The sequence below is a fragment of the Gavia stellata genome, chromosome 8, assembly GCF_030936135.1.
Source record: "Gavia stellata isolate bGavSte3 chromosome 8, bGavSte3.hap2, whole genome shotgun sequence".
NCBI lineage: Eukaryota > Metazoa > Chordata > Aves > Gaviiformes > Gaviidae > Gavia > Gavia stellata.
In genome coordinates, this window is record NC_082601.1 from 26,303,616 (window position 1) to 26,328,611 (window position 24,996).

The window sequence follows — 24,996 nt, forward strand, 5'->3', positions numbered from 1 at the left end:
ACTAGCCTAATCCTGAGCAGATTATCAACAGCTACATACTCTATTAAGAGAACGAGCAGTGGATTTTTGCATCCTGTATTTCAGTGCCCAGTCTAACAATGTAAAATTTGGTAATGATTTCATTTTGAAGTATTGGATATTCTGGGCAATTCATATGTTACTGAACAAAAAACAGGCAAGAACGTTTAAAGCTGAAAACTTAGGAAGATGACATCCCAGAAACCTCAAACATTCAAATTTAAAATACAGAGATCCATAAACAGTAACTGAAAATGTGAGTCTCAAGGCCTTATGTTAAGCTGAAAACTTTGAAATAAGAATTTTCTTTGAAATCCATTTAAATGGATGCCGAAGTAGTAGTCCAACTTCACAGAGAATTTCTAGTGTAGGAAGAAGTCAACCTGAAGAAAACAGCCACGTATAAGGAAACAATTTAGTGTTTCCTACTGGTTGTTTATGCATGGTATCCAAACGAAGAGGTTTGCTATTACTAAGCAAACATAATATGTCAGGATTTCAGAAATAAACAGAATGATAACAATTTTGCAATCTCTTTGAGTAACATTGACTCTGGTTGTATTTTGCCTGGAAGGGAAAGTTGTCTTACTATATATAGCAAATCCAGGTGCTCTACAGCCCACTGGCTCAAGACAACATTTGAGTGAATTTCCATAAACTTCATTTTGGTTCCATGCTTTTGCTTGTTGTATTATCTACAAGCATCATTATCTAGAATTATCTACTAAAATCAAGTATATTTTCTATTGATCTTTCACTGAAAGTCACCTTTTTGTTTGTAGAAAAGTAGTGCCTTGAGAAAGTCATAAAGCCTTGCTCTCTCTGGAGTTTTGTTGCTGTTTTGCTAGCTGGACTTTGTGGTCATTAAGTTTAGGCATTCTAAGAATACTGATATGAGTATTTCCTTTTCTACAAAAATATTGAAGACGTAGCAAACTGAAAAAACAAGTTAGGTACTTGTACGGAAACATCTGTTCACATAGGATGGCTTTAAGAAGTGTAAATCATCAACATTTCCAGGAAGTGATTTTCAGGCACTTTTAGAAGTAAAGTAGCATAACAACTACCTGATTAATGAATCATAATAACACAAGAGGAAAAGACAACTTATTTGCAGACGTCTGAGTAAAGAGGCCTCATTTGCTAAAAGTGTTCTGGTTCATGTAGCACATAAAAATCAATTATGCAAGCAAGGAAGAATAATCTTGAAATTCAGCTGGTGTCCCTTTTTGGACATTACTTCTCTGTATTAAAACTAGAAAGACAACTTGAATATGTAGTTTTTCAACCTAAGGCAGGAAGGGAAGAGAGCTCCATCACATCTGGGTCTGGACTGGGTTCCCTCTCAAGGCACTGCCAGGGGCCCTCTCCAAGGCAGAGCCCCTGGCTCTTCCAGGGGCTGCAGGATCCTGGCCAGGGGGAGCACATGGGGCTGGTGCCAGGGCAGCTGCCTTCTCAGCCCCTGCCACTCATCTCTCCCTTGACAACACAAAACATTTCTGCAGCACTTGTTGTTTGTGGCAAGGCGGGAGAACCCATACTGACACATCCCTCTGGTCCCTGTATCTCACTTAAAGCTGCCAGCAAATTCCCCTGTCGTACCAGCCCCCCAGATAACAAGAGATCCTAACTGATAGCTTCAAGATGAGTATATTTAAATGGGTTTATTTGTCCTGCTCAGGATTTTCATGTCTGCAAGCAGAAATTTCTTCATGGACTAATGTTTAGAAGTTATTTATAATAAAACTATTTATTAAACCCCTTTCTTAATACAACTTCTCTGAGAACAGACTTGCAGGAAACAAAGAGTATTAGTGTGTCTGCTACCAGTACTGTTTAGAAAAAGCCCTTGGCACAGTAACCAAATACTGAGAAAAAAAAAGACAAAGCAAACATTGCAACATCACAGTATTTTTACAATTAACAGTTAAAGATACAATGTTGATATAGATAGTTGAACAATTTCAGGGTAAAGAAGTTTTCTGGAAACTTGGTGTGGTATCAACCACCAGCACAAAGCAGCGGGGCAATCCAGGTATACCCCCCTAAAAGTTGAGAAAAACATTACTAAATGCTACCTCAGCACCTGTTTGGGATAGGATGATAATGGACATCAAACAAAAATTCCTAAGGATGAATTATTGTCAAGACTGGGAAGGTAGTACGCTGAAACCGCACATCTGACAGCACTTCTCCCTGTAAGTCAGCCACAGGCATGTGCCAGAGGGGGGATGTCAAAAGTGCAATGTGATGGTGACACCGTAACTCCAATGACATGCGTGCTCCCACACATTCTCACTGGGAAGAGCTTGGTAATAGTTAACAGTATTTGAAAAACATAAAATAGCACTAACCTGAAGTCTACTTAGAGATTTGATTTTCAAACAAGGAAAAGGAAGAAAACTGGATGAGAGAGATCCTATTATACTTCTCTGGAGTTAAGCTTCTTAAGACCTGTTCTCATGTGATGCAAATTGGCATAATTTGTCTTCAAAGAAGCAATGTGTATGCTTTCATTACCTCTGCAACTCTGCAAAATATTTCTTAGCATACATCTTTAGAAACTCTGAAATAGTGGAAAAGAGTTCTAAAATGTCATTGATTTTCTACATGCCTGAAGAAATGATCACAGAAGGGACAGAAGAATTACAGGACTGAGCTGTAACTGATTCCTGGGATTGCTTTGAAAAATAAGCCTAGGATTTCATTTGCTTTTTGTTGATACAGACATGTTACACATTAAAGCAAAACTTACTTGGACACTTGAGATATTTCTATTAGCTTAAGATATACTAAGTATTAGACTAAATCTCTTCAACCACAACTAAACACTAATTTCTCATATTATATATCCTTATTGGTATTTAATAGGTCATTAGAGTAAGTTCTTTGAATTTTCATTTGTCAAATACAAGAAATGCCAATACTTACTCAAAATACAGAGTGAGGTCTGTTGCCAGTATTGATTGCTTTAGAAGCTGCATAAGGTCACTGTAGTCCTTAGAGGACAAGTTAGCAAAGATGTTGTGACCCTATAATGGAAAAGATAAAAGAGGTAAAGGGCTAGCAATCAATACAGGTTTTTAAAAGGTTTTCTAACTCTTTAGTCTACTGTTCCCCTGTAACAGAGGCCTTTTCTGATTCATGGCAAAACTATGACAAAATAATAATGTTAATACTGCTGAGATTACATTGGGGTGGAAGAGTTGACGATTGTAATCAAGCACCTGAGATGTTTTTCTAAACTCTGCTGAAATTATAGCCTCTTCAGGAAAGATTTACTCTTTGCTCTGACCCTGCACAGACTCAGTTTATGGGGAAAAACTATGGATACATCTCGATCTCTCCTCTTATTAAATGTTTTGGGGAGCTGTGCATTGCAGCTTCTGAGTTGTGCTCCTAATAGATTTATCTGTGCTGCTGCTTGCAGGCACACAAACTGCTGTTAGAGCAGTCAAAGACACTAAATCAGTTTTTCATTCAAAACGGCCCATTTGCTCACTCTGCCCATTACTGCGTTGTCTTACAGTGTATATAAGCATTGCCTATGCAGGCTAAAGAACCACAACTTTATGCAGTTTAAACACCCTTTGTAGGCCCAATAGGCTACTTTTTAAGCAATCATGGATTAAGAATTTGAAAGGTGCTCCATGGCCAGAATGAAAGGAAACAAATTATTTAATATTGCTCTTTGAGAGCAGGAAGGTCCTTTTGTAACTGAATTTCTGAAAATGAAGAGGGACAGAGATCCTATAATTTCTCTATTGAATCCTAGAGAAAATAAGCTGGAAGAAACAAAATTAATGGAAAATTCTAAATGTAAGCTTAAGAAGTGGTCTTTGTGACATTAGTCGCATATAACTAAATTAACATAATAAATGAAAGTACTTTTTTTTTTCCTAATCACCTATAGAAATAATGAGGTTCTTGCTAAACAGAGTTGTATTTTGGTGGTATTTAGCACTGTCATGCACACATTCAGTATGCACTGCTGTCTACTTCTTAGGAAGATTAAAAATGCCCTTAAAATCAAGACTTTTCCAGCAACAGGATTGCTATAACCATGATGGTCTGAGGACATAAAAGAGATAAGGTATGGAGAGATGGTGTTTTTTAACAGATCAACTAATTGGTGGATTAAAAAAATAATTTGCCATGCATAAAAAATGGTCTTCTCTGTGACAATGAAATGATTGTTTCTTTTCAGCTAAATACTGAGAAGAATTTGAGAATCTAAAGCTTATTTATGAAAAACCATTTTAAACCCAAAGTACTCAGAAAAAATAAAGCAAAATGTATCAGGAAAATAGCAGCTCTTACAACAGAGGTAATTTACCAAGTTGTCTGTTATTCTATAGTATCTGTTGCCTTTCTGACCTGTTTCATGGTGTCACTACAAAGCTCAAGATCACTTATACTGAGGTTAGCATTACAAGAGTAAAGGATAAATAGCTCCTTTGTCCAACATGATAAAAAATCTAAAGAAATAATACAATATACTACATTTCCTTCTAGATAGCAAAGACAGACTAGAATATCAATATTAGTAGATAGGATATAATCTAATTTCAGCTTATTTGAGAGAGGAGACCAACTGCTAAGCTTGTGAAAATTGGTGTAACTTTAAGTAGACTGGAGGATCCAAATCTGCATTTATTCCAAACTAAGGGGTGTTGTGTTCCATTAGCAAATAGTATCTATTGGATAAAAATCCCATTGGGTTAATTTTCTGGTTTAGAAATGAGGACCTGGAGAAGAAACTGCCTGAATGATCAAAGGGGAGGACTTGCATTTCAAATCATATTTTACATCTCTGAAAGAAGCTGAAGTAGATCCCAAGAAAAAAAGTATTTTTTTCATAAATTTCTTAATTTTTAAGCTGGAAAAGATAAAGAGAAGCATCTAGACTGACATGAGCTATAAAATTCCACAGACTTGTCCGTATCTTGAGCCTGTCTTCAGAGAGACCTTCAGTCATTATGAAGATTTCGGGAACTAGAGAAATCACTGTTTCCCAGGAAGGCTAGTTCCAGGGGCTGAAGAGTCTCATTGGTTTAGAAAAAAAACCCCAAACCCCTTCCTTTTTTCCTATTTTGAACCAGTCTGTTTAACTTTCAAATGCTGCTTTTTCTTATGCCTTTCCCTGGTAGTATAAGGAGCCATTTAATTCCTAGTATCACCTTTTAGATAAGCGAGGCTAAGCAGATTGAGCTGTTTAAATCTCATGCTGGTGCTCTCCTTTCTTATGTCTACTTTTTTAAAATAATGTCAAGAAACTAAACACTAAAGCCACAGTCCCATGACTATTCTCTGTGGCACTGTACACAGAATTAAAGCCATCAAATTGTTCCCATTTGTCTGTGATCATGGGACATTCCCAGATGCTCTTCAAAAGTTACTGCAGATCAGCATATGGTCTCCAATTGTGCTGCATGAAAAACTTTTTTTTTTTTTAATATATAATGAATACATTTTGTAACAACTTATCTGTGTAAATTAAGAAAATACATCCATTGTTTTGTAAGGATTGCGTGTCCATCCTTCTACTTTTCTCACTTACTATTTCTGGGATAGTGCATGCTGCACACTGTTGTGCATAAGATATTCTAGGCAAGAACTGTGTCTTTATCTGCAAAGCAGCTATTGTACTTTGGACAGCATGATATTATTCATATTAATTTTCTAAAAACAATTTAGTAAAATTATGAAAAACCATAATAAAAATACTGATTACAGAAAGACTGTCAAATAAATTAAATTGGTCCAGTAAAGGATGACTGTGATACTCTGAATACAACACCTGTGGGGAAAGGTAAGAGCTTGTTTCGCCTACCTATAAACCACTGAGTATGTAAGAAGACTGAGAAAAGCTGACAATATGATTAGGATATGCTCTCCTCACCCCTAGCTGATTGAGACAAGTATAATCTCTGGGCTCTATGATCAGCATTTGTAGTTGTTTAATTCTGTGCTAGTTGTGACCTTTGTGGTAACCAATAAATAATTCCTCAAGGAGAGGGCATTAAAAAGGTACTGTATGTGGTATTTCCTTTCTCTGGCTGAAACTGCCCAACAGTTTACAGTGAGATTAATAGTAATACTTTTGTACCTCACTTTGGAGAATCATGACAGCATGATTGAAATGGTGGTGCTCCAAGGTAGCAGAGGTGCCGTAGAGCTGAGCTAAGGCTGATCCGCTCCTGAAACAGAACACGGGGAGTCAACAAATACTGCTCATCTGCTTACGAAGCAGGTTTCAGAGACAATTTAGTAACGAAAGCATGTAGCCACACCCTCCCTCTCCATTTCAGCAACCACACTTGAGACAGTTGGCAAGATCAAAATACTAATTTAAAGCCAGATACAAAGCATTTATGTTCCAGACCTTGCTAAATATCATCAGCTGACTAACGATTTTCCTGGACATACGTGAAATTTTGTAATGCAACTTTCAAAGTGCCTCAGCGATGCAACAACACAGGCGCAACACTGTGCAGTAAAGACAAACAGTAACATCCTTGAGCTAGGACTGTCTGTTCTGCAACTACTTTTTAGTTTTAATTCTTAATAGATATAACCACAATGGCTTACAATGGGCGATTACAAACTCTTAAAAATACCAGAACACAACAACAAAAAACCAACTGCAAATACAGTGAGGTTCTGTCTGTATGTAAAACCTTGCACTTAAAAAAATACTAAGGTAAAAAAAAAACGCAAGTGAGAGCAGTGAATATAAAAGCAAAGTTTAGCATCTCTTTAGAATGTATTTTCTCATCATGTTTATTGTCTAAAACAAAATTAGCTTCAAAATGCATAGAGCAGGTGGGTTTTCTAAGTTTAAAGAACAAAAATCTACAGAATACAATTATAAAATTGGGAATCGTTGGGAGGTGCAGAGAACAGGACTGGATCGTCAGAATAGTTACTGTTCACCATTACTTCACTTCTGGGACCCAGACTAAAGCGACAAGATGGGTTTTCTTCCCAAAGAATGAGGATAAGAGATTATGCTAGCAACAAACGGATGGAGTCTCCTAGGAGCATATACTATAAAACCGCACCATACTGATATTTAATTATCAGAAGCAGCTATATTAGAGAAAAGCATGTCCAGGAAACATAATCCCTAGGGAACGTGGTGTTGAGATATATAACAGAGCCATTTCAGACAACTGTGATATTGCCTCCATCATATACCTCTTGAACTTTCATCACACAGAACAGCAGTATTGAACACTAAAGATAAAATAGGAAAATGTGATGCTTAAATTTGTAAGTCAGGTTAGAGGAATAAATCATAGCTGCTGTTATGAAAACTACAGCTTCTGTTTTCTGGGATGTTTTAAACATGTGTGGTAATGTTTGATTTTGTTGAGTATCTTCAGCAATTTCTTTATGGAGTCATAAAATGGTAGCCTCCTTGTCATACTCCATTGTCAAACAAGTATAAGTGATAGCAGTCTAATGCTGAAACCTCTACCTTTAACTCAGCCATCCCTCTGCACAAGAGATACTGCTGTGTAATGTTAACAGTGGAGAAATGGTTAATGTATTCAGAGCCTAAAATGGTCAGAATGTAAATCTTAGGTCTCATTTTTGTAAATTAGGAACATAAACATCAATCAGCTGAGATTCCTTCCCATTTGTCTCATCTTTTTTGATCCTCTTCGAGATTCAGCTGTGAAAAGGCATTTAGCAGTGCTTGGTAACCTTTGCACCATGAGCTTTGTCTTTTGAGCACTGCAATTGATTTTCCTTGCTATGGTGATTGAAGATCTAGACAGCATCATTGTTTCATTGAGACTGTAGAGCAACACCAATAGCTCAGGAAATGGCAGCTTAGCAAATATCAGAAACATCAGTTTGAGTGACCTTCACTGAGGCAACTCGCCCCCAGAAATGCAGCAGCCGTGCATACACAGATTGCAGCAGAGTATTTTTGCAAAAGGCAGGACAAAATAGGCTAATACAACGTCACCCTGTCTTTCAAATATCTTTGGACAGCCATCTGACCGCTTCGATGGAGCATCATGCTGGAGAATTAGCAGTAATGCAGAACAGACAAAGTTGCAAATGTGTGCTGAGATCTGCAGGACAAGAGAGCCTCTCAAGGTCTCATATTCTGACTGTAGAGGACCTAGGGAGTTGAGAAAACAACATGGGATTTGGAGGAGTCTCTGACAGCTTTATTTCACAGCTTGGCCAAGATATTGTCAGAGGACATTTCCTGTTGTCAGGGAACACAGATTTTGGAAACAATTTGACCTTGGTCAAGGGAGTTCCCTTACCACCACAGTAAGAAGTACCACTATCAAACCTTCCACAAACCTGCTTCTACCTCACTGATCTGTCTGAGGGCAGCAGCATGGAGAGTAAAAAATGCATGCAAGTCGGGGCTGCTGAATCAGGTCCTAAGCATTTTGAGTAGAATGCAATTTATTTTTAGAATTGAAAATGGTCTGGAGAGCAAGATTTCAGATAGGTGATGTGAGAATCTGCCTTAGAGATCCAGCTTCATGTTCTGGTGGGTACTGACCGTGTCAGAGGGTGGCCAGCCCACCCCTGCCCACTACAGCATGTCTCTGAGCAGGCTCTGTGTGCTCTGGCGTGTGGGACAGGCCAGGGAGGAGGCATTTCTACAGACCAGTGACCCTGTGTGCTCCACAACTGACGGGTATGTGGTGAGGCAACTACTCCAGCCACCCGCTGTGGATGAGATGCATCCGAATTCCAGCTTGATGGGAACGGTTTCATACTGCATAAGATAGGAATTACTTTCTGTATGCTTGCCTACACATTTATGAAAATTTTTGTGAAAGCATGATTTCAGTTTTACCTATTTTCTTTTCTTCTTAATAGTTGAACAAGGTTTTGCTTAACATCATGCATTCCAACCAGCAAGAACAACCCAGATAGACAGTTTCAGTGTTTTCTGGGTTGAATACCAGAATCAATAATACCTCAGCCTGAAAAGAACATCAAGTTTTGGCACCACATTTCAATATGTGGTGTCCGATCACAAGGTGTAACCCAATCAACAGCCTGATACAAAGGACAAGCCAGCAATTACCCAAAAGAACAGAGAATGATAAAGATAGATAGTCCCTCACTACATACAAAAATAAGAATACTTGGCCTTGGCCTAGGAAGCCTGAAATTAATGCTTCATTCTTTATCCTGGTCACCTTTTGCTCTTCTGTGGAAGAAAAACAAATTAAAGTAGTAAGAATTAGAAAACTTACTTGGCTTGGAAGGCATTGTTGGTTCCCCTGTGGTCAAGGTCATGACATAAGCATCCCACAATCAAAGCTAAAATTTCAATTTCAGTCAGAATCTCCTGAAATCCTGCAGTCTGAGAGCAGAAAAAAAATAGCAGCTGTAACTATCCATAGCAGAAGGGATAAGTAATGTTACTCCATCAAGCAACAGTCAACTTTGTTTTGATACCATGAACATTTCAGTAAGGAGAAGATAAATGCTTTATTGTCATATTATATTCCCTGCTGTATGTTAGATGTTTAGCAGAACAGATAACGTCCTTGGAGTGATCTGTTATTATCTCTCTGTTGCATTTCCAGCATGCCATTTCTCCACTACCCAGAAGGCACTAAAGGCTGAAAGCAAACATCAGTAATTACACACTGAGACAGGAACTGGAATTTCATATCAGAGAAGCACAAAACAAAATTGATTCCATTTTGAAATTATTGTTCAGAGAAGTATTTAGACAGATTTCTTCAATCCTGAGTTGACCGTCTTAGTCAATCACTACTATCAGAGATAGCTGAGATGTTAAATCAAAAGACCTATAAAAGAAGCCAACTAAAATATACTCTATGGAACTGTTATGAACTATTAAAGAGATTTGTTATGTGGCATGCATGAAATGAAACGGCATGATTTAAAGAGGAAATGTCTCAAGTGGCATATTTCTGCTGCAGATACCCACTTGAATTTGGGAGAGAATTTTGAAAACTGATGTATTGAAATTCCCCACAAGCAGCTCAGACCAGATATACCTGTGTGAATGGGGGAGCTGATCCTAGAAACATTTTTTTGCCACTATACTTCTCCTTGTATATACTTGCCATAGCAGTTTTCCTGCCTAAACTGCCTCATGTCAGAAAAGAAATACTACTGCTATTGCTAACCTCAAGCATCCTGAACAGATCCTGCGTGGGACACCACCTCTCTGGTGCCGTGCATCTTACCCATGGCAGAAACAACCTGATTCTCCAACTCTTCAAGCATAAGGGCATATTGCCTGCAAAAATGACTGGCTGAGCTGGAAAATCGTAACACTTGTCTTTCCACAGTGCCAGGCGCCAATGACACTCCTCAATTAGCCACACCATCTAGTTAGTACGAAAGGAAATTCTATAAAAGGAATATAAAATACATTTATATTGGAGGACCAAACCAAGGCTGAACACTAGCAGTGTGTAAGAAATGCAGAATTCTCTTGATTTTCAAAAGGGCATAATTTCACCCACTGTCAAGAAGAGGGTTAAGTGATAACAAACACAGTGAGTATCAGTGGGACTTGATGTCCTTATCTGGTAGGAACTTACAGCCCACTCAGAAATGCCAGTCAATTGCTGCAATACCATGTGAAAACTCTGCTATTCACCCTGAAGACCACAAATTCTACTTAAATAAATGCACATTCAAATCCAAATAGCCTCTGTTTTCATAGTCCGAAATGTGGCTGCAGTTAATATTTAGGCAGTACAGGGAGCCAAGCTCCCCCAGGTGCTCAGGAATGCAGTAGGAATTGAGGAAGTGCAGGACTTGCTACAAAAGCTTTATAATTGTGGCTCAAAGTTTACATATCAGAAAAGATGATCAAATATGAGGAAAAAAGATTCCTTTAGTGTAGAATCCACTGGTGTACAGAGTGACTTGAATATTTTGGAAGAGATTCTCCTGATTTCTAGTGGCATTACTTTTTTTAGTTTCAGTAAGAGCTACCCAGGCAGAGGAAATTATCTAAAAAATAGTTTTCTATTTTTATTTTTTTAACATTGCTCTTATATAACAAATAATATTCAAGATCTATTGTTAAAAAAGGGATTAAAAATAGGTTTGTAACTGAGAAAACATTCATGGCTAAGTTAAAAAAACTTAAAATGGAAGTTTTATAATACAAAATTGATGCTGTAATAAATACTCTTTAACATAACAGAAGCTTTGATTAAACTCAAGGATTCAACGTGTATTGCAAATGCAGGAAAGCTGATTAAGGAATTTATTAAGAGCAGCAATATCTCAAAAATAAATGCAACATTTTATTTAATCAAAAGTCTTGTCATTGAACATGAGAGAAATATAGCATATTTCACTTAATAAAAAACATTTAATTTAAAACAATATTACAAGAAGGGGATATCTGCTTTGAGCATAACACAAGAAAATAGAGGATTACTTTTCCCTATTTTTTGAATTTACACAGAGAGAAAAAATACATGACTATCGACAACAGTACAGTAAAATTTATTTTCACCAGAAAAGGAATGACCCATAACTCATGAGTGGCAGCGTCTCCAGTGAGTTATGGAGGTCATTCTTTCATGTGAGGAAATGAATTGCATTCATTATACCTTGCCCCACGTTTATATGTTTTGTTATTAGCACACCAGATGGGATTTTAGTCTTGTATTGCTTATTTGTTAATTTTTACTTTTTTCACATAAGTATCAATGTGAACTGTGTTAGGCAAAGGCATTGATAAATGAAGCCTGGGCTTGATCCTGTGGTTTACTCTCATGTGGTGGTGTCCTTAACTCGTAGGAGCAGTCTTGCTTCAGTGCTTGTCTTCAGAATATTTGGGCGAGTCTGAAATACAGAAGTATGGCTCACAGGACTGGGCCTATATTTGTTTGGTGTCTAACCAGAGAGAGAAAATACATACTTAGATATACAGGAACATACCTTAGAAGGCTGACCCAGGAGTGAAACAACTGGTTTAAGCTTTGTTGGATTTCTGTTACGTGGCTTGTTCAACCCAGCTGAATTTTGCTTCTGCATTCAGTGGGAGCATGGTCGGGCCGTTAGAGGCTACTGCATTACAGATTAGACGTTACTATGTTACAGTAAGTCCTACCTGAAAATGCCCTAAAACAGACCTATTGATTTATATTTATGGTGCAGTCAATATTGCTGACTGTCATAAAGAAATCGGGAATGGGGTACAACAACTGCACAAAGCAGTGCCTTCTTAACCATCAGAGTCCCTTCTCTGATGGTCAAAGAATTTTCCCCTTTTTGCAGCTGAAAAAACAAGGCACATACTAACTTGGGTGGTTCCCCCAAGACAAATGCAGTAAGAGCAAGCCTTGTACTATCACTAGTTTCTTGACTCTCTCTTTTGTGTCTTTTTTTCCCAAGATCAGCCTTCCTATCTCTGGAAGAGAGAGCAGCCCAAGCAGATCATAGCCTGAACTTTGTTCTCAGCCAGAGCCATAGCGAAGCGGGGTGGGATGCGTGGTGAGTCCAATGCAGTGGGCACACACATCCAAGCCCTGCATGTGGGATTGCTCGTTTGGTTTATTACCAGGAGTGCGGGCAATGAAATGAGCTTGGCTTGAAAATCCCGGATCACCTGCCACAGACAGTTGCGTCCCCATGCTGAGTACTAAAAAGATCCTGAAATTACGCTTTGAGAACCACGGTCAAAGCAGTTTATGGTTGAGGCCTCGCAGGCTTGCTGGTGGCTGTTGAAGCAGCAGGGATCTGCTTTCTCCTGGCTGGCTGCCAATGTAGTCACCGCTAGCTGAGATGGAGATGCCTGGTGGGAGAGCGCGTTTCCCACCGAAAGAACAGCCTACCGAAAAACTGGCCTCGGAGCTCCACCTAGAGGTCCTCACGGGTGAGGTGTGAGGGCTTCTCACCTCACCCCCCACAGCATTTCGCAGAAGTTACTGTAATTCCCAGCTGAACGGCGCTGCCTGACTTTGCCCTTACTCCTCAGAGTAAAAAGCTTTTTGTTTTTCTGTATCTTAAAAAAAAAAAAGCATTTCAACTTTATAAAACCTTAAAAACGATTGATACCCACACACTACCACGAGATCTCATTAGAGATCATCAGAAAGTGCCTGCTGAAACGTTAATTCTGCTCAGCTGAACAGCCTCACGCCCAGAAGAAGAGGTGACGAAGAGGTGACCTTTCTCTCTTGTTGAACGTCTCCATTTCCTTTGCCTCATGGTGTACAGTACAACTTTGCTGTGCCTCCGTAAATGCTCACAGAAACAAACACACATAGCTGGGACGGACCTAGCACTACACCAACATCTACCTGCTAGGGGACGTCATACTCTGCTTTTCCTCACCCGACACACACAGTTGTGCCACAGAGACAATGCCAAGTGAAGCTACGCACAAGACAGCTATGCCCTGTGAGCAGGGAACAGGCCATGGACTGTCTCAAGTCCATGTTAACACGGTACTGACCTGTGCTGCAAATGGCACAGGCTGTGGAGTCTCCACCTCTACAGATAGGGTCCAGATGCTAACCACACCATGATGAGAACATAAATATTCAATTATTAAAAATTAGGGAACAAGCATGTGATATCCCAGATAAATAAATACTTGCACAAATGCTATTAATATGACCACTTTGAGGTTCACAATAGATGACTCCAGCCATTAAAACTGAAAATGAAGAAAGAATGGAAAAACTTGAATTCTTATTTTTATCTGGAGATAAGGCAAACCTAAAATGTAAAGTACAGCGGAAAGTGTGGTGTGCACACAGACATGTTGCTTCTCTTTTGCCATATTAACCCAAATATTAAACATCCAGGACCACCGAGCTTTTTATTGATACGTTTACAAGAATTAACTAGCCAAACATGGATTATTTCTTGCAGTGAGGTTGCTGTGGGGTAGGGAGAGCGAGCAAGCAAGAGCAGTAGTACTTTCAACAGAATTTAATTGTATGCTAAAAGGAGTTACAGATACTGATGGAGATAGATGTTAATAAAACCCAGAAGTGTTACAGTGTCCAATGGAGATACAAGATTCACTTAGATCACCGTGTTGGAAGATAATCTTAAAATGTTTTAGGGCAATACCTTCTACAACCATTTAGATGAAGCTGGATAAGAAGGTATTAAATATCAACATAATAAATACTTCTTCTGGGATTCTAATCTTCCCTGTTTTTGTACCTCCCCATTTAACAGTCTGAAATAAATGTCAATTCAAAGAGTTCCAAAAGAAAAACATTTTTGTAAGATCAAGATCTATAATAACAAGCTCGCTCCAAGACTGCCATCTGTTTTCAGTCACTTTAATGTGCCTATGATATCACTGTCACTAAAACACTATAAGGTTTTGCCAAATATGTGCTGCCTTAAGTTGAATAACCTATTTCTGTGTGCATTTCTATTGGAAATGAATGAGCATCATAATAACTAGAAAAGAAATCAAACGTTGGAAAATGTTTAGACAGGTAAGGCAATGTAGCAATAAAAGCTCTTATGGGATTGTGTCTGTAGCTGGATACTTACAGTTAACATGGCAAACATTAGCTGGCAAACGTTGAAAGCATGCCTCCAGTTGTGATACAAAACCATCCGATAATTCTTCCTAACCGTCAAAAGCCACCTACACAGCGTCTGAAATGAAAAGTACAAATTGTATCAGAGCTACCAGAAGTATACAAATGGACAAAGCAGTGCCAAGACAAAAGCAGCAGATATCTCTGCAGCGCAGATGGTTACCTCGTAGTCAATTTTAAATTTCTGAACCATTCCAAGTTCCACGAACATCCGCAGGGCTGCAGTAATCATGGCATCCACATCAAGCGAGAAGTCATCAAAATGGATATCATCAATGCCAAGCTCTGACACCAGAGGGATGTTTGCTGCCTGAAAATGCCAAAGGGAAAAGGAAACTTCTGATTCAAAACTTTGGTCTTTTTTTCTGTGTCACTCTTACAAGAAACCATCCATACATCAGTTCTGACCTGCCAATACATCCCCTGCTTGATTTGAATGCCAAGCAATAAAAATCTTCATCTGAGAAATACAAACACATCAAGCATAGAGCAGGGAAACGGTGGGAAGGAGAAGAACTTGATATGAGCAGGAAATATGCTCACCATCCCAACTGAAGCCCGTATACAGCATTTAGACTATAAGAGCTGACCACTTTACAGCTACTGCAGTAACACAATATATTCCAATGCAAATTACAATGCTGTAATGCAAGAAACATCTGGACAGCCAGCAGCTGTGAATTTTAATTGCTACTATTCAGAAATGCAAAGTAAATATACTGCTTTGCTGAATGTCTTCATCCAAATGTCTTTATGTTCACAAGCATACAAGTGCCCCTTGCTTTACACTGTTTACTACACATTTGTAGAACCAAAAAAAGTAATACAAGATATATCTAGCAGAAGTACTTCTCAAAGTAAAATAAAAATAATTTGCATTGCGCTGATTATGTAGTAAGTCAATAAACAGCAAAAGCCTTACATTTTGCTTTGTCCACGTAACAGCAGACTTTTGTTCTGTTTGTAAGAGAGGAATGAGCTTTTCATGCACACAAAAGCGTACAAATGAGTGTGCAGGACTAGCTAATGCATACAGTTGTGCACACAGATGTGTTGTGGCTGGCCCTGTGGCAGCACCCGCAGGAGCCAGGTGGAGATGCTGACAACCCTCATGGGCTTGTCTGCCCTTCCTCATGCCTCTTTGGACTTGCCACTCATCTCCCTAGAGAGGGCAGGTGGAGGAGGCTGTTTGCTGAAGGAGCATCTGTTCCCTGTCTCCCTCAGTGCGAAGGCAATGGATCAGGTAGAAACTTCATAAAGGGGCTGGATCCAGCCCACAGGTCATGAGCTGGACCCATGCTGAATTAGTTAAAATCACATGGACTCTGCTGGTGTAGCACATCCAGCTACTCACTTGCATAAAATGCTGATTTGTTCATGCAACTGTAAGTTCAGAAGTTACGGCTTCTATGTGACTACCTTATAGTTTCCTTTTTGAAAAATTGCGTTTCAAAATATTGTACCCTAACTACAACAAGTTATTGACATGTAAAAAGCTTTTTCTAGCCAAAGGGAAAGTGCCACCTTGATAATTACTTTATGCAGAGATTAAGCTAGTTTAGCTATACCATATAAAAGAAGATAGTGTGGTGTAAGCCTGCTGTAAAATAGTATTAACATTGCAGTGTGAACTTACTAGCTAAAAGAGAAGTCTTTTCAGTTCAGCACCAAGTAACGCATGCCAATACCACAAAATGTCATGGCGTTAACACCAGTGAGGTTAACTGACATAGGAAATACAACAAACCCATCAAGTCAAGTATCATCCCAGGACGCAGCTGAATAACCTCTGGAGCATGCAGGCAGAAATGTAAGCTGTGTTAACTGCGTACTCAGTCTGCTAGAGTACTTATCCAGGTTGAATCAATTCAGCGTCTTTTTTTGAATAATTACTGAAACATATGAAATACTTCTAGATGATCCCAACAGGAGTTACACCTTAACACTCTTAAGATCTGGCTGAAAAGCTATGTATTTACTTCTGAGGTAAAGAAAGAAAGAAAATATGGTTAGGTGTGAAACAGGAACACTGGCCCAGAGACTGTGCTGTCCAGACCTTCAGCGGTCTTACAAAAAATTGTGACTTTTTTATCATCCAGTTATTCTTCAGAGCTTTGGGGGATACGCAAGATGCATGCTAATATTTATTCTATAAATACATTCATTGTATAGTACATACATTCTCTGTAAAATATCTCTATGAGAAGAAACACATTTGTCCATCTTACTCATTTGTTCCATAGAGAGGTTTAAATAACAAAGACGGTGAAACAGAAGCACTTGATTGTAAGTAGACCTACTTGAAACTGTTGTATTGAAACTATATTTATAAACCTACTGCTGCATTTTCATTAACTTTGAAGTGGGCTCTGATTAAAATTTTCATATGTTTTTGTCCTCTTGAAGGAAAACAGATATTTTCCTTGCTATTTTTTACTGGAAACACTTACTTTTACCAGCCTGTTACAATTCAAGGGAGAACTCTTGAAGCAGTTGCTCAACTACAATTGTTTTTCCTTTTGTCAAACAGTGGAGAAATAACAATATATTCCAAATCTATTACAAACCGAACAACAGGATATTAACAAAGCAAGTCAAAAGCAATTTCTTCCCGCATCAGTCTGAAACTTTTCAATATTTATGAGGTTTTACATTCCTAAATTTAACAGGAGTGCCATAATCCAAAAAAACTGCTGAATTAATAGCCAGGAGATAACATTTGTATAAAAGAACCATTTGCTTTACAACAGCAATAAAGGAAACAACAGAATTATAAGTGTTGAGGCTATTTTGAATAATGTTAAAAAATGATATGTTGTGGGGCTGCAGCAATATTCTGGCTGCACCTGGCATTGTCTGTCCCCAGCTTCTTATGTCGGAAATGCAGCAGTCCAGGGTTTATAGGAGACCAGTCATTAAAACTTTACTTTTTTAATTACAAAGATGTAAAAAATATTCATAATACAGAATATTAAAACATATCCATCCCTGAAATTTTGCTGCACTGCAGGACAAATTCCAGTAGATTTCTTAACATAAACAACAATAACAACACTCTCTTCCAGGAAAACAGAGGGGATGAAAGTACCATAACAATAAGAGGAAGGGGCAGGCAATTAAATTTCAAGTTACAGTGAAATTATTTTTTAAAGCACCCTAGTGATTTAAAATCACTTAAAAGGCTTATTTTTGAACATTTTGAAGTTCAATTTCCCCTTTCTAAAAACAATTAAGAACATTATACTCCGAAGTCTTTTTACCCTCAGGACCAAGCAATTTCAACGCCTTTCATCCTTGAGAAAAATTCTCGTGACTCTTCTGTGAGCTTATAGTAAATTAAAACTGACTGCGCCTCCTCTGGTCATATCTCCATACCCCTTGGTACTAAAGCAAAAATTTGCCTTGAAAGAAACCACAAATACAAGTTGGGCTTAACACATGGAAGGCAACTGGTCTTCCGTAATAAAGTACAAACTCAGCAGTTACCAGACTGAGAAACTACCACCACTTGTAGGCAGCTTGAAAAAGAGGATGTCACGCCCCTAAATGAGAGCATAAAGACAAGGTCTGTGGCTACGCCATACTCAGATGTGCATGGGATGGGGTGGGATGGATACAGGAAAGAAGAAAAGCGCCTTTGTACTCAATTCAGGATTGGAGACAAATTCTCCTTTCCTCATTGCTCTTTGCTATCATCTAAATTGCTTCACAGCCTGCTTAGTACGTGTGAACAGCTAGGAGATGAGTGACTGGTTGAGCCAGTCAGCCATTGCCAAAGGGCCATATGTCAGTAATGACCATCATACTTCCAAATACGTGGAACACCAAAGGGGCTTCTACGAACAATAAAGTCCCAATCCTGGCCACTATGAAAGACAGCCCATGGGAACAGAAAAACAATGTTTCTGGTTCAGTACTAATAAGCCTTTGGACTGCTGTGGATGAATAAAACCTAAGAAGGACAACTTCAGGAAACTAGAGAGTCACAGTTTTAAGAAAACTTTGAAAGGCTAAACACTTGAAATAAAAGCTACTATTTGATGCTTACACCTTAGTGCTGCTGAAGACAACTATTTCACAGTTTTAGAACTATGTATAAATCATATGCTGTATAAAATGGTTTCTTTATATTGTTAGCAAGCAACTAGATAAAAATAAAGATAAGCATTCATACTTCTTTTTTCTTCTGGGCAATATGTGTTCATGTGTAAATGTATGTCAGAAAAATACAGTATAATATGCACACACATATACACAGAGCATTTTACAACATTCTCACTGTAAGGGCTGAGTGAAGCAATCGCAAACAACACAAGCAAAAGGGGAGACTTTTGCTGCTCTTACTGAACATATTTCCTGAATGAGATAGGTTTTGCATTCAGCTCGGTTAATGTTACTGCAAATTGCTTTCCTTTTAATCCTATTTCCAGTTTCTGTCATATACCACACTAGTACCTTCATAACGGCCAATATTGCTATTGAGAAAACATATGCAAAGCATACTATTAAATGCCTTCTTACAAATTAACTTTAAATCAGTTTATAGTTATAAATAGTACAAGAATGACCCTTGAAAATGGCTGAAAGGAAAGGGGGCAAGCTTTCTGTCCTGAATAACTTGTAGGTGTGACAGCTGCTATAAGCTCGTGATAGGTGTCTTGCTATTTTAGGACCTGGAAACACATTACCAGCCCTTCCAAACAGGGAAGAAACTTTATGGATTTCCCTAACAATCCACACAGTTTAACAAACCAAACTTCCTCCATGAGTTGGATGTCTACTTTTCAGTATGTGAAAGCTGTACTAAGCTAAAGTCTTCTCATTCCAGCTAGTAAGATATACTGCCAGTGGAGACCAACAGACAGGTCACGTTCTGCCAGCATAAAAAGCAGTCAGAGATGTAACTCCTGATATAGGGAAAAACTGTATCATGTCAGGAACAAATATGAAATAGCAATTTGGATATTTAATAATCTCCTATAGCAGAATTTGGTTACGAGACAGTCTGGGTCAGTGGTGGAGAGAGGGCAATTTCAAGGTAGTGATCACATTTTGTTTCATCTTGCCATAATCCTCTTATTCCATCCTTATTTCCTACAAGTTGGCACACACTGATAGGCAGCTTAAGGAGTTGCTTAAACAGAAGATACCTAACAGCTCAAGGGTCTGATTGTAATAACTTTGATTCAGCATTACACGTTATATGAAAGCAGAGTTTTTGATCCCATTTGATACTAAGAACACAGGACAAAATATCATTCCACAGACTGATGGGGAAGGCTTACTAAATGATTTTGCACTAACTCTTCCAATAGCATATTTTTCGCAATCTTGTGTATCCGTATTTGATAATGTGACAAAATCTGATGCAAGGAAACTGGCGAGTTCTTCAGAAGGCATTCTTTCTCCTTGTAAAATGTTCACCACCATGGAAGCAGTCCAGCTAAACACAGAAAACACCGGACTGAAATCCTACTTTCCTGTATCAGCTTAAACTCTCTGTACTTCACTTTTACTATCTGCATGGATAAGACATCGCTGCTTATTATGCGAGGAAAGCATTTTGAAACTTACTGATAACTATATTAGTATGGATTTATTAAAAAAGAAAAAGCATATTCTGCCATTCGATAAGATCAGCTTCTTTCCCATGCGGTATTAGAACTATTCTGTAATGATAACTTCCACTACTGAATACAGTCCACTTTTTATACAGCCCTATGGACAATGACATGTGGAATGCTTAGCAAGGTTTCCTAATCAGAAAATACTGCCAGACTAATAGAGAAAAAATAACAAGAAACATGAATATATATAATACATATAATGATATTCCATGAAATATATGTCTCAATGTAGCAAAAGAATGGCAAAACAATATGGTATGCCTCTTAACTCCCAGGGGCACTGTTTGAGTCAGGAGTCCATGTAGTATAATTTCAATAGGAGGTCAGGATTTGACCTCATTTATACTCTACAGTGAAACTGAAGCTTCAGACAACATGACATACACAAAAAAAAAAAAAAAAGACTACCCTTTCAAGTATCTCTTCACCTAGAATCTCTCTCAAAGGAATAGGAACTGAAAAACCTTAAAGGCTGATCATCAAAACTTGCACAGAAAGCATCAAAGTGGAGAATATTTAAATACGATGCCTTCTTTATCTCTCACTTCATCTTCTATCAAGCCATATTGGAGACTATTTTCTGATGGCAGAGACTTTTATTTGTAAAGGGTTTTTTTCCTGTATAAAGACCTCTGAAATACTTGCTGATATTTATAACTGCAGGCATCTTTTAAAATGTATCTTTATAGTTAGTTATTAGCAGTAGTGGACAAATTTTGCACTTCTTCATAGCCATGGAAGGTGAAAGCCTATTATGTTCCACTCCGACACATTTCTTACTCTCCAAAGAGGAAAGAATCAAATGTTTCAGCTCAGGGATGTTTTAACGCCCAGAGCAACCCAGCTTTTCAAGGTCTCCATCTGTTACTGCAGACTGCGGATGGCGTCTCTCTGCCCTTCACAATGCTGAGTTAGCACCTCTTTCCAGTGACCAACCACAGCAGAAGCAGGACAGCCTCATTTAAAAGGACTTTTATAATATTTACAGTAAAGGGGAGTGGGTGTGGAAGAGACAAAGTGTGCACGTGTATTATCCTCTGGATTTTGATTCTAATGATTTTTTTAACGTGATTATCACAGTGGCATTGCTGCTGCCTTCGAGAGTGAAATCTCAAAGACTCACAGAATCAATTAGGTTGGAAAGGAGCTCTTGAGACCAGACAGTCCAACGCCCCTGCTCAAGCAGGGTCAAAAAACCCCCAACTTTATTTGTCCTTCAACTACTTTCACCAAATTCCAATTCTCTAAATGAGGTTACTGTATGAAGGGATACTCAGATAACCACAACTGGACAGTGGAATGAGATAGGAATGGGGCTTTGGACTCATCTGAAGGCAGCTGGATGAAAACATGAGATAAGGAGACATCATGCTGCCATATAAATACACTTTGCCACCATCAGGTCTAGCAGGCTCCCTGTTTCTGTGTGCCAGACTCTGTGAATGTTTTATCCAACAACTGTACAGATGTGAAAGACATAACAATCCCTGAAACAGGATTTATCTGTTTTAAACCTCTTCAGAGTAGCCCAGCAGATAAGCAGAGGGTTGTAATTGTGAGGATCAAATGCCCAAGCTCGGCTCAAAGTCCCACAGTAGGTGTCTGAGCCCATTGCTGGGAAAGGTCATTCATTGCTTTAGTCAAAGCTTCACACCTGTAAACCGAGAATAACACAGCTCTTGCATCCAGCTTCAAAATCTGCAGCTGAAGCATGGATATGTGGTGCATACTGCTTCATCCTCAACTGGCAAATTAACAGCATAACATGTAATTTAGACATTAAATGTGGAACAAAGAAAGTTGCATTTAGTCTTGTTTCAAAAAGTTGTATTTGGTTTGACCATTTACCAAACATAGCTACTGCTTAGTATGAATACTGATATTTGCTTTAATTAAAAGGAGAAACTTCATGGCATTAAGAAAGCTATTTATTCTGTTCCTTCTATTAGAACAAGAAAGGTAGCCATTAAGTAATATATCACTATCAAATATAGCATTTAGGAAATTTTTTTTATTATCATGCACTGTGAACTTAGGACAAAAATATGGTATTTACTTTCTGCTTTTGGTGTAAAGCTGTATGTGCCTAAGAAAAGGATTTGTCTTCTTATAATTTTATTTTTAAAAGGGCAAGGCAAGATACATCGTTACTGCATTACACATGCTATTTCCAAAGGTAAGGCCAGAATTATAGCTAAAAACCTAGAAGTATTTTGAATGTTTCCAATCAGTCAATCAATCCTGTCTGAACACGCCACTTTCTAAAATTGGGACTCATCAAGAGCAATAATAAATTTCAGAGATAAAAATATTACATTTAAAATTTTGTTACAAATTATAATAGAAAAGACACAAAATACATTATTTATGTTGCTAAAAATCAATCTATGATGTTGAAGTTGTTTCCTAGCACACAGAAACAAAATATGTGGCAGCCTATAAAAGGAACAAGAAATTTCTATTTTAAAAGAACAGAGACATAAAAGAAAAGCAATTAATGGTCTGAGCATCTATTATTCTTAAGGCCAAAGTCCATAACCACAGCAGCATAGGACTGGAGTTTTACAGGGCATACACATTCGACACAATGATCTCCTGAGGCGCGCAGGGGAGCGTTCATGTCCTTTGGCTTATGGTGATTAGGAAATAACCAGTGTGTCACATACTACAGGCTAGCAACTGTCGACTTTTTATGACCACTGGTGCAGATGAGAAGCTCATACAAAAGGGTCCATTCAGTCTCCATCACAGAATTTTAAACAAACACAAGCAGCAAACCTAGGGCAAGTATTTCTCAGTGATACAAAAGCGTCAGGCGTGCAGGCTGCCATTTCCCACAACAGCCTTACTTGGTTTTGGTTGGCAGAGAGTCAGCTTTGTTGCTCCCGTGAAGAGCAGAACGGCTAATGCAGACTGACCCGCTTATACCTATAAATTTGGGAAGGTGAGGGAGGAGGGATACAAGGTAGCTCTTCTCCTCCATAAGACTACCTAGGAAGGGGAGGGAAGGCTCTAGCTGTTTCCTTGAAGACTCAGAAGAGGAAAAACCTGATTAAGGGTGGAAGGAACAAGGTCAGGGTTCTTCTTACAGAGGATATGATGTGAAGGCACAAGGAGGAACTGGCTTTTCTAGTGACAAACAGCCCAAATCGTGCCCTGCAATTCTCAGTTGGACTCATGGTGCGAGAAAGTGCATGAGAGAGAAAGAAGTGAAGGTGTTGCCAAGAACAAATAAAAAAAAACCAAAACACCCCCCCCCTCCCCCCAAGAAACAATAAAACCTCAAAACCCCCACTATTGCAACAAGGGCATATACACTGATATTACACTATTTTCTATCCTAGTGTACTCCAGCAGCACTCACTGCATCCAAGCCGATCTGCAGGACCACTGGTCACATGCCACCATGGGGCCGTGGCAGTGCTGCACAGCAAGGGCACTGGACAGTGCTCCTGCTGGCCACCAAAATTTTCTTTCTGAGCACCTGCGACAAATGAGGCTGGCAGTACAGTGACTGGTGGTACAAATATATGAGTGGGCTACTGCTCTACTGGGGAGAAAGTCCTATTTCAGATCTGCTAGAGTGACAGCTATAGCAAAATATTGTCAGGTAGACAATAAATAATATTAAAAACACCTTCAAACTTACAACATACATTTACAGAAAAGCTACAGAAAACATTGCAGTGATTATCCTTAAAATACATTTTATCTCTGTCTTTTTATCCTTAGTTTTCATCAAGTTGTGATTGCAGGTTTAAAAGAAATCCACTCATCCTATTCGGAATCCAGAAATCACTCCCTAGGAGCACTCTCCAAGAAAACCAGAGCTTCATCTTCTACAGTTTAACAAGCCAAGAGGGTTATCCTGTGCAAGGCTTCTGCAGGGCGGACTGTGAACACAGAGCCCAACTCCTTTCCCCATAGCAGAATGTCCATCCTCCACAGCACCCTTCATCCCACAAAGCACACCAGCAGAGAAAGCCTGAGCACCCAACCCACACAACTCAAGCCTAATCATCATGTTTTCTGAGAAAAAATAAAATGTACAGATCCTGCTCTTTCAACAAAAACAAATGATAGACATTTTACTTACTACGTATGTAGTACTAGCTTTATAAATTTTCTTTAAACAAAAGTTGTTTTCATCTATCGCTACTTTGACGTGAAAGGCTGCAACACAGCCATGTTTCTTGTCATTCGTGAGATTCTTAAAGGTCTTATAATACACATTAACTGGCCCCTATGAAAAGACTGTTGTGATACTTGACTGATACAACTGTTCCTTTTCTCCTACACACCTTGCATCTGCCAAATTAATGTTTTTAATCTAACGTCTTATCCTATGCTTAGACAGTGCTGCAGAGGGGCCGCAGCATCAGCTGAGGAGTTATGAATCTCAGTAAAGAGGTCTGTCTGTGTGACTCCATTTTTAGGGACACTGAGGATTGTCCATGCCTGCCACAAAGCTGTGGGGTGCACAAATACCTCAGCCACCACTGACTCAAACAGTGAGGCAGTTAACATACAGACAAGTGAGAAATGAGCCAGGCAAGGAGCTGGATATGGGACCCTACTGCGGCTGCATTGCTGTGCCACGCAGCACCCAGCTCACCAAGGTCTTCCCCAGGTCGCTGCCATGCGACCCTGGGGCAGGCATTACCTACCCACAGACCAGGTCTTGCCGCAACTTGCCATGGTGTTGCTGTGGTTATGCCACTTACAACCTTCCCTTACCACCACCCACAGCAACAGGTCTCCTTCACGGAACATACAGATAACAT

At 38.9% G+C, this 24,996-nt stretch overlaps 1 protein-coding gene across 2 annotated transcripts in view; it reads right to left on the minus strand.

Annotated features, from left to right (window-relative positions):
* Positions 1-24,996, minus strand: part of PDE11A (phosphodiesterase 11A) — a 138,612-nt gene that overhangs the window by 22,567 nt on the left and 91,049 nt on the right. For both annotated transcript variants that reach the window (XM_059820441.1, XM_059820442.1), the window contains 5 exons: positions 14,749-14,895; positions 14,536-14,643; positions 9,264-9,373; positions 6,128-6,218; positions 2,950-3,050 (listed from right to left, as the gene is read on the minus strand). In XM_059820441.1, coding sequence (XP_059676424.1) covers positions 2,950-3,050; positions 6,128-6,218; positions 9,264-9,373; positions 14,536-14,643; positions 14,749-14,895 — 557 coding nt within the window. The remainder of the gene's footprint in view (positions 1-2,949; positions 3,051-6,127; positions 6,219-9,263; positions 9,374-14,535; positions 14,644-14,748; positions 14,896-24,996) is intronic.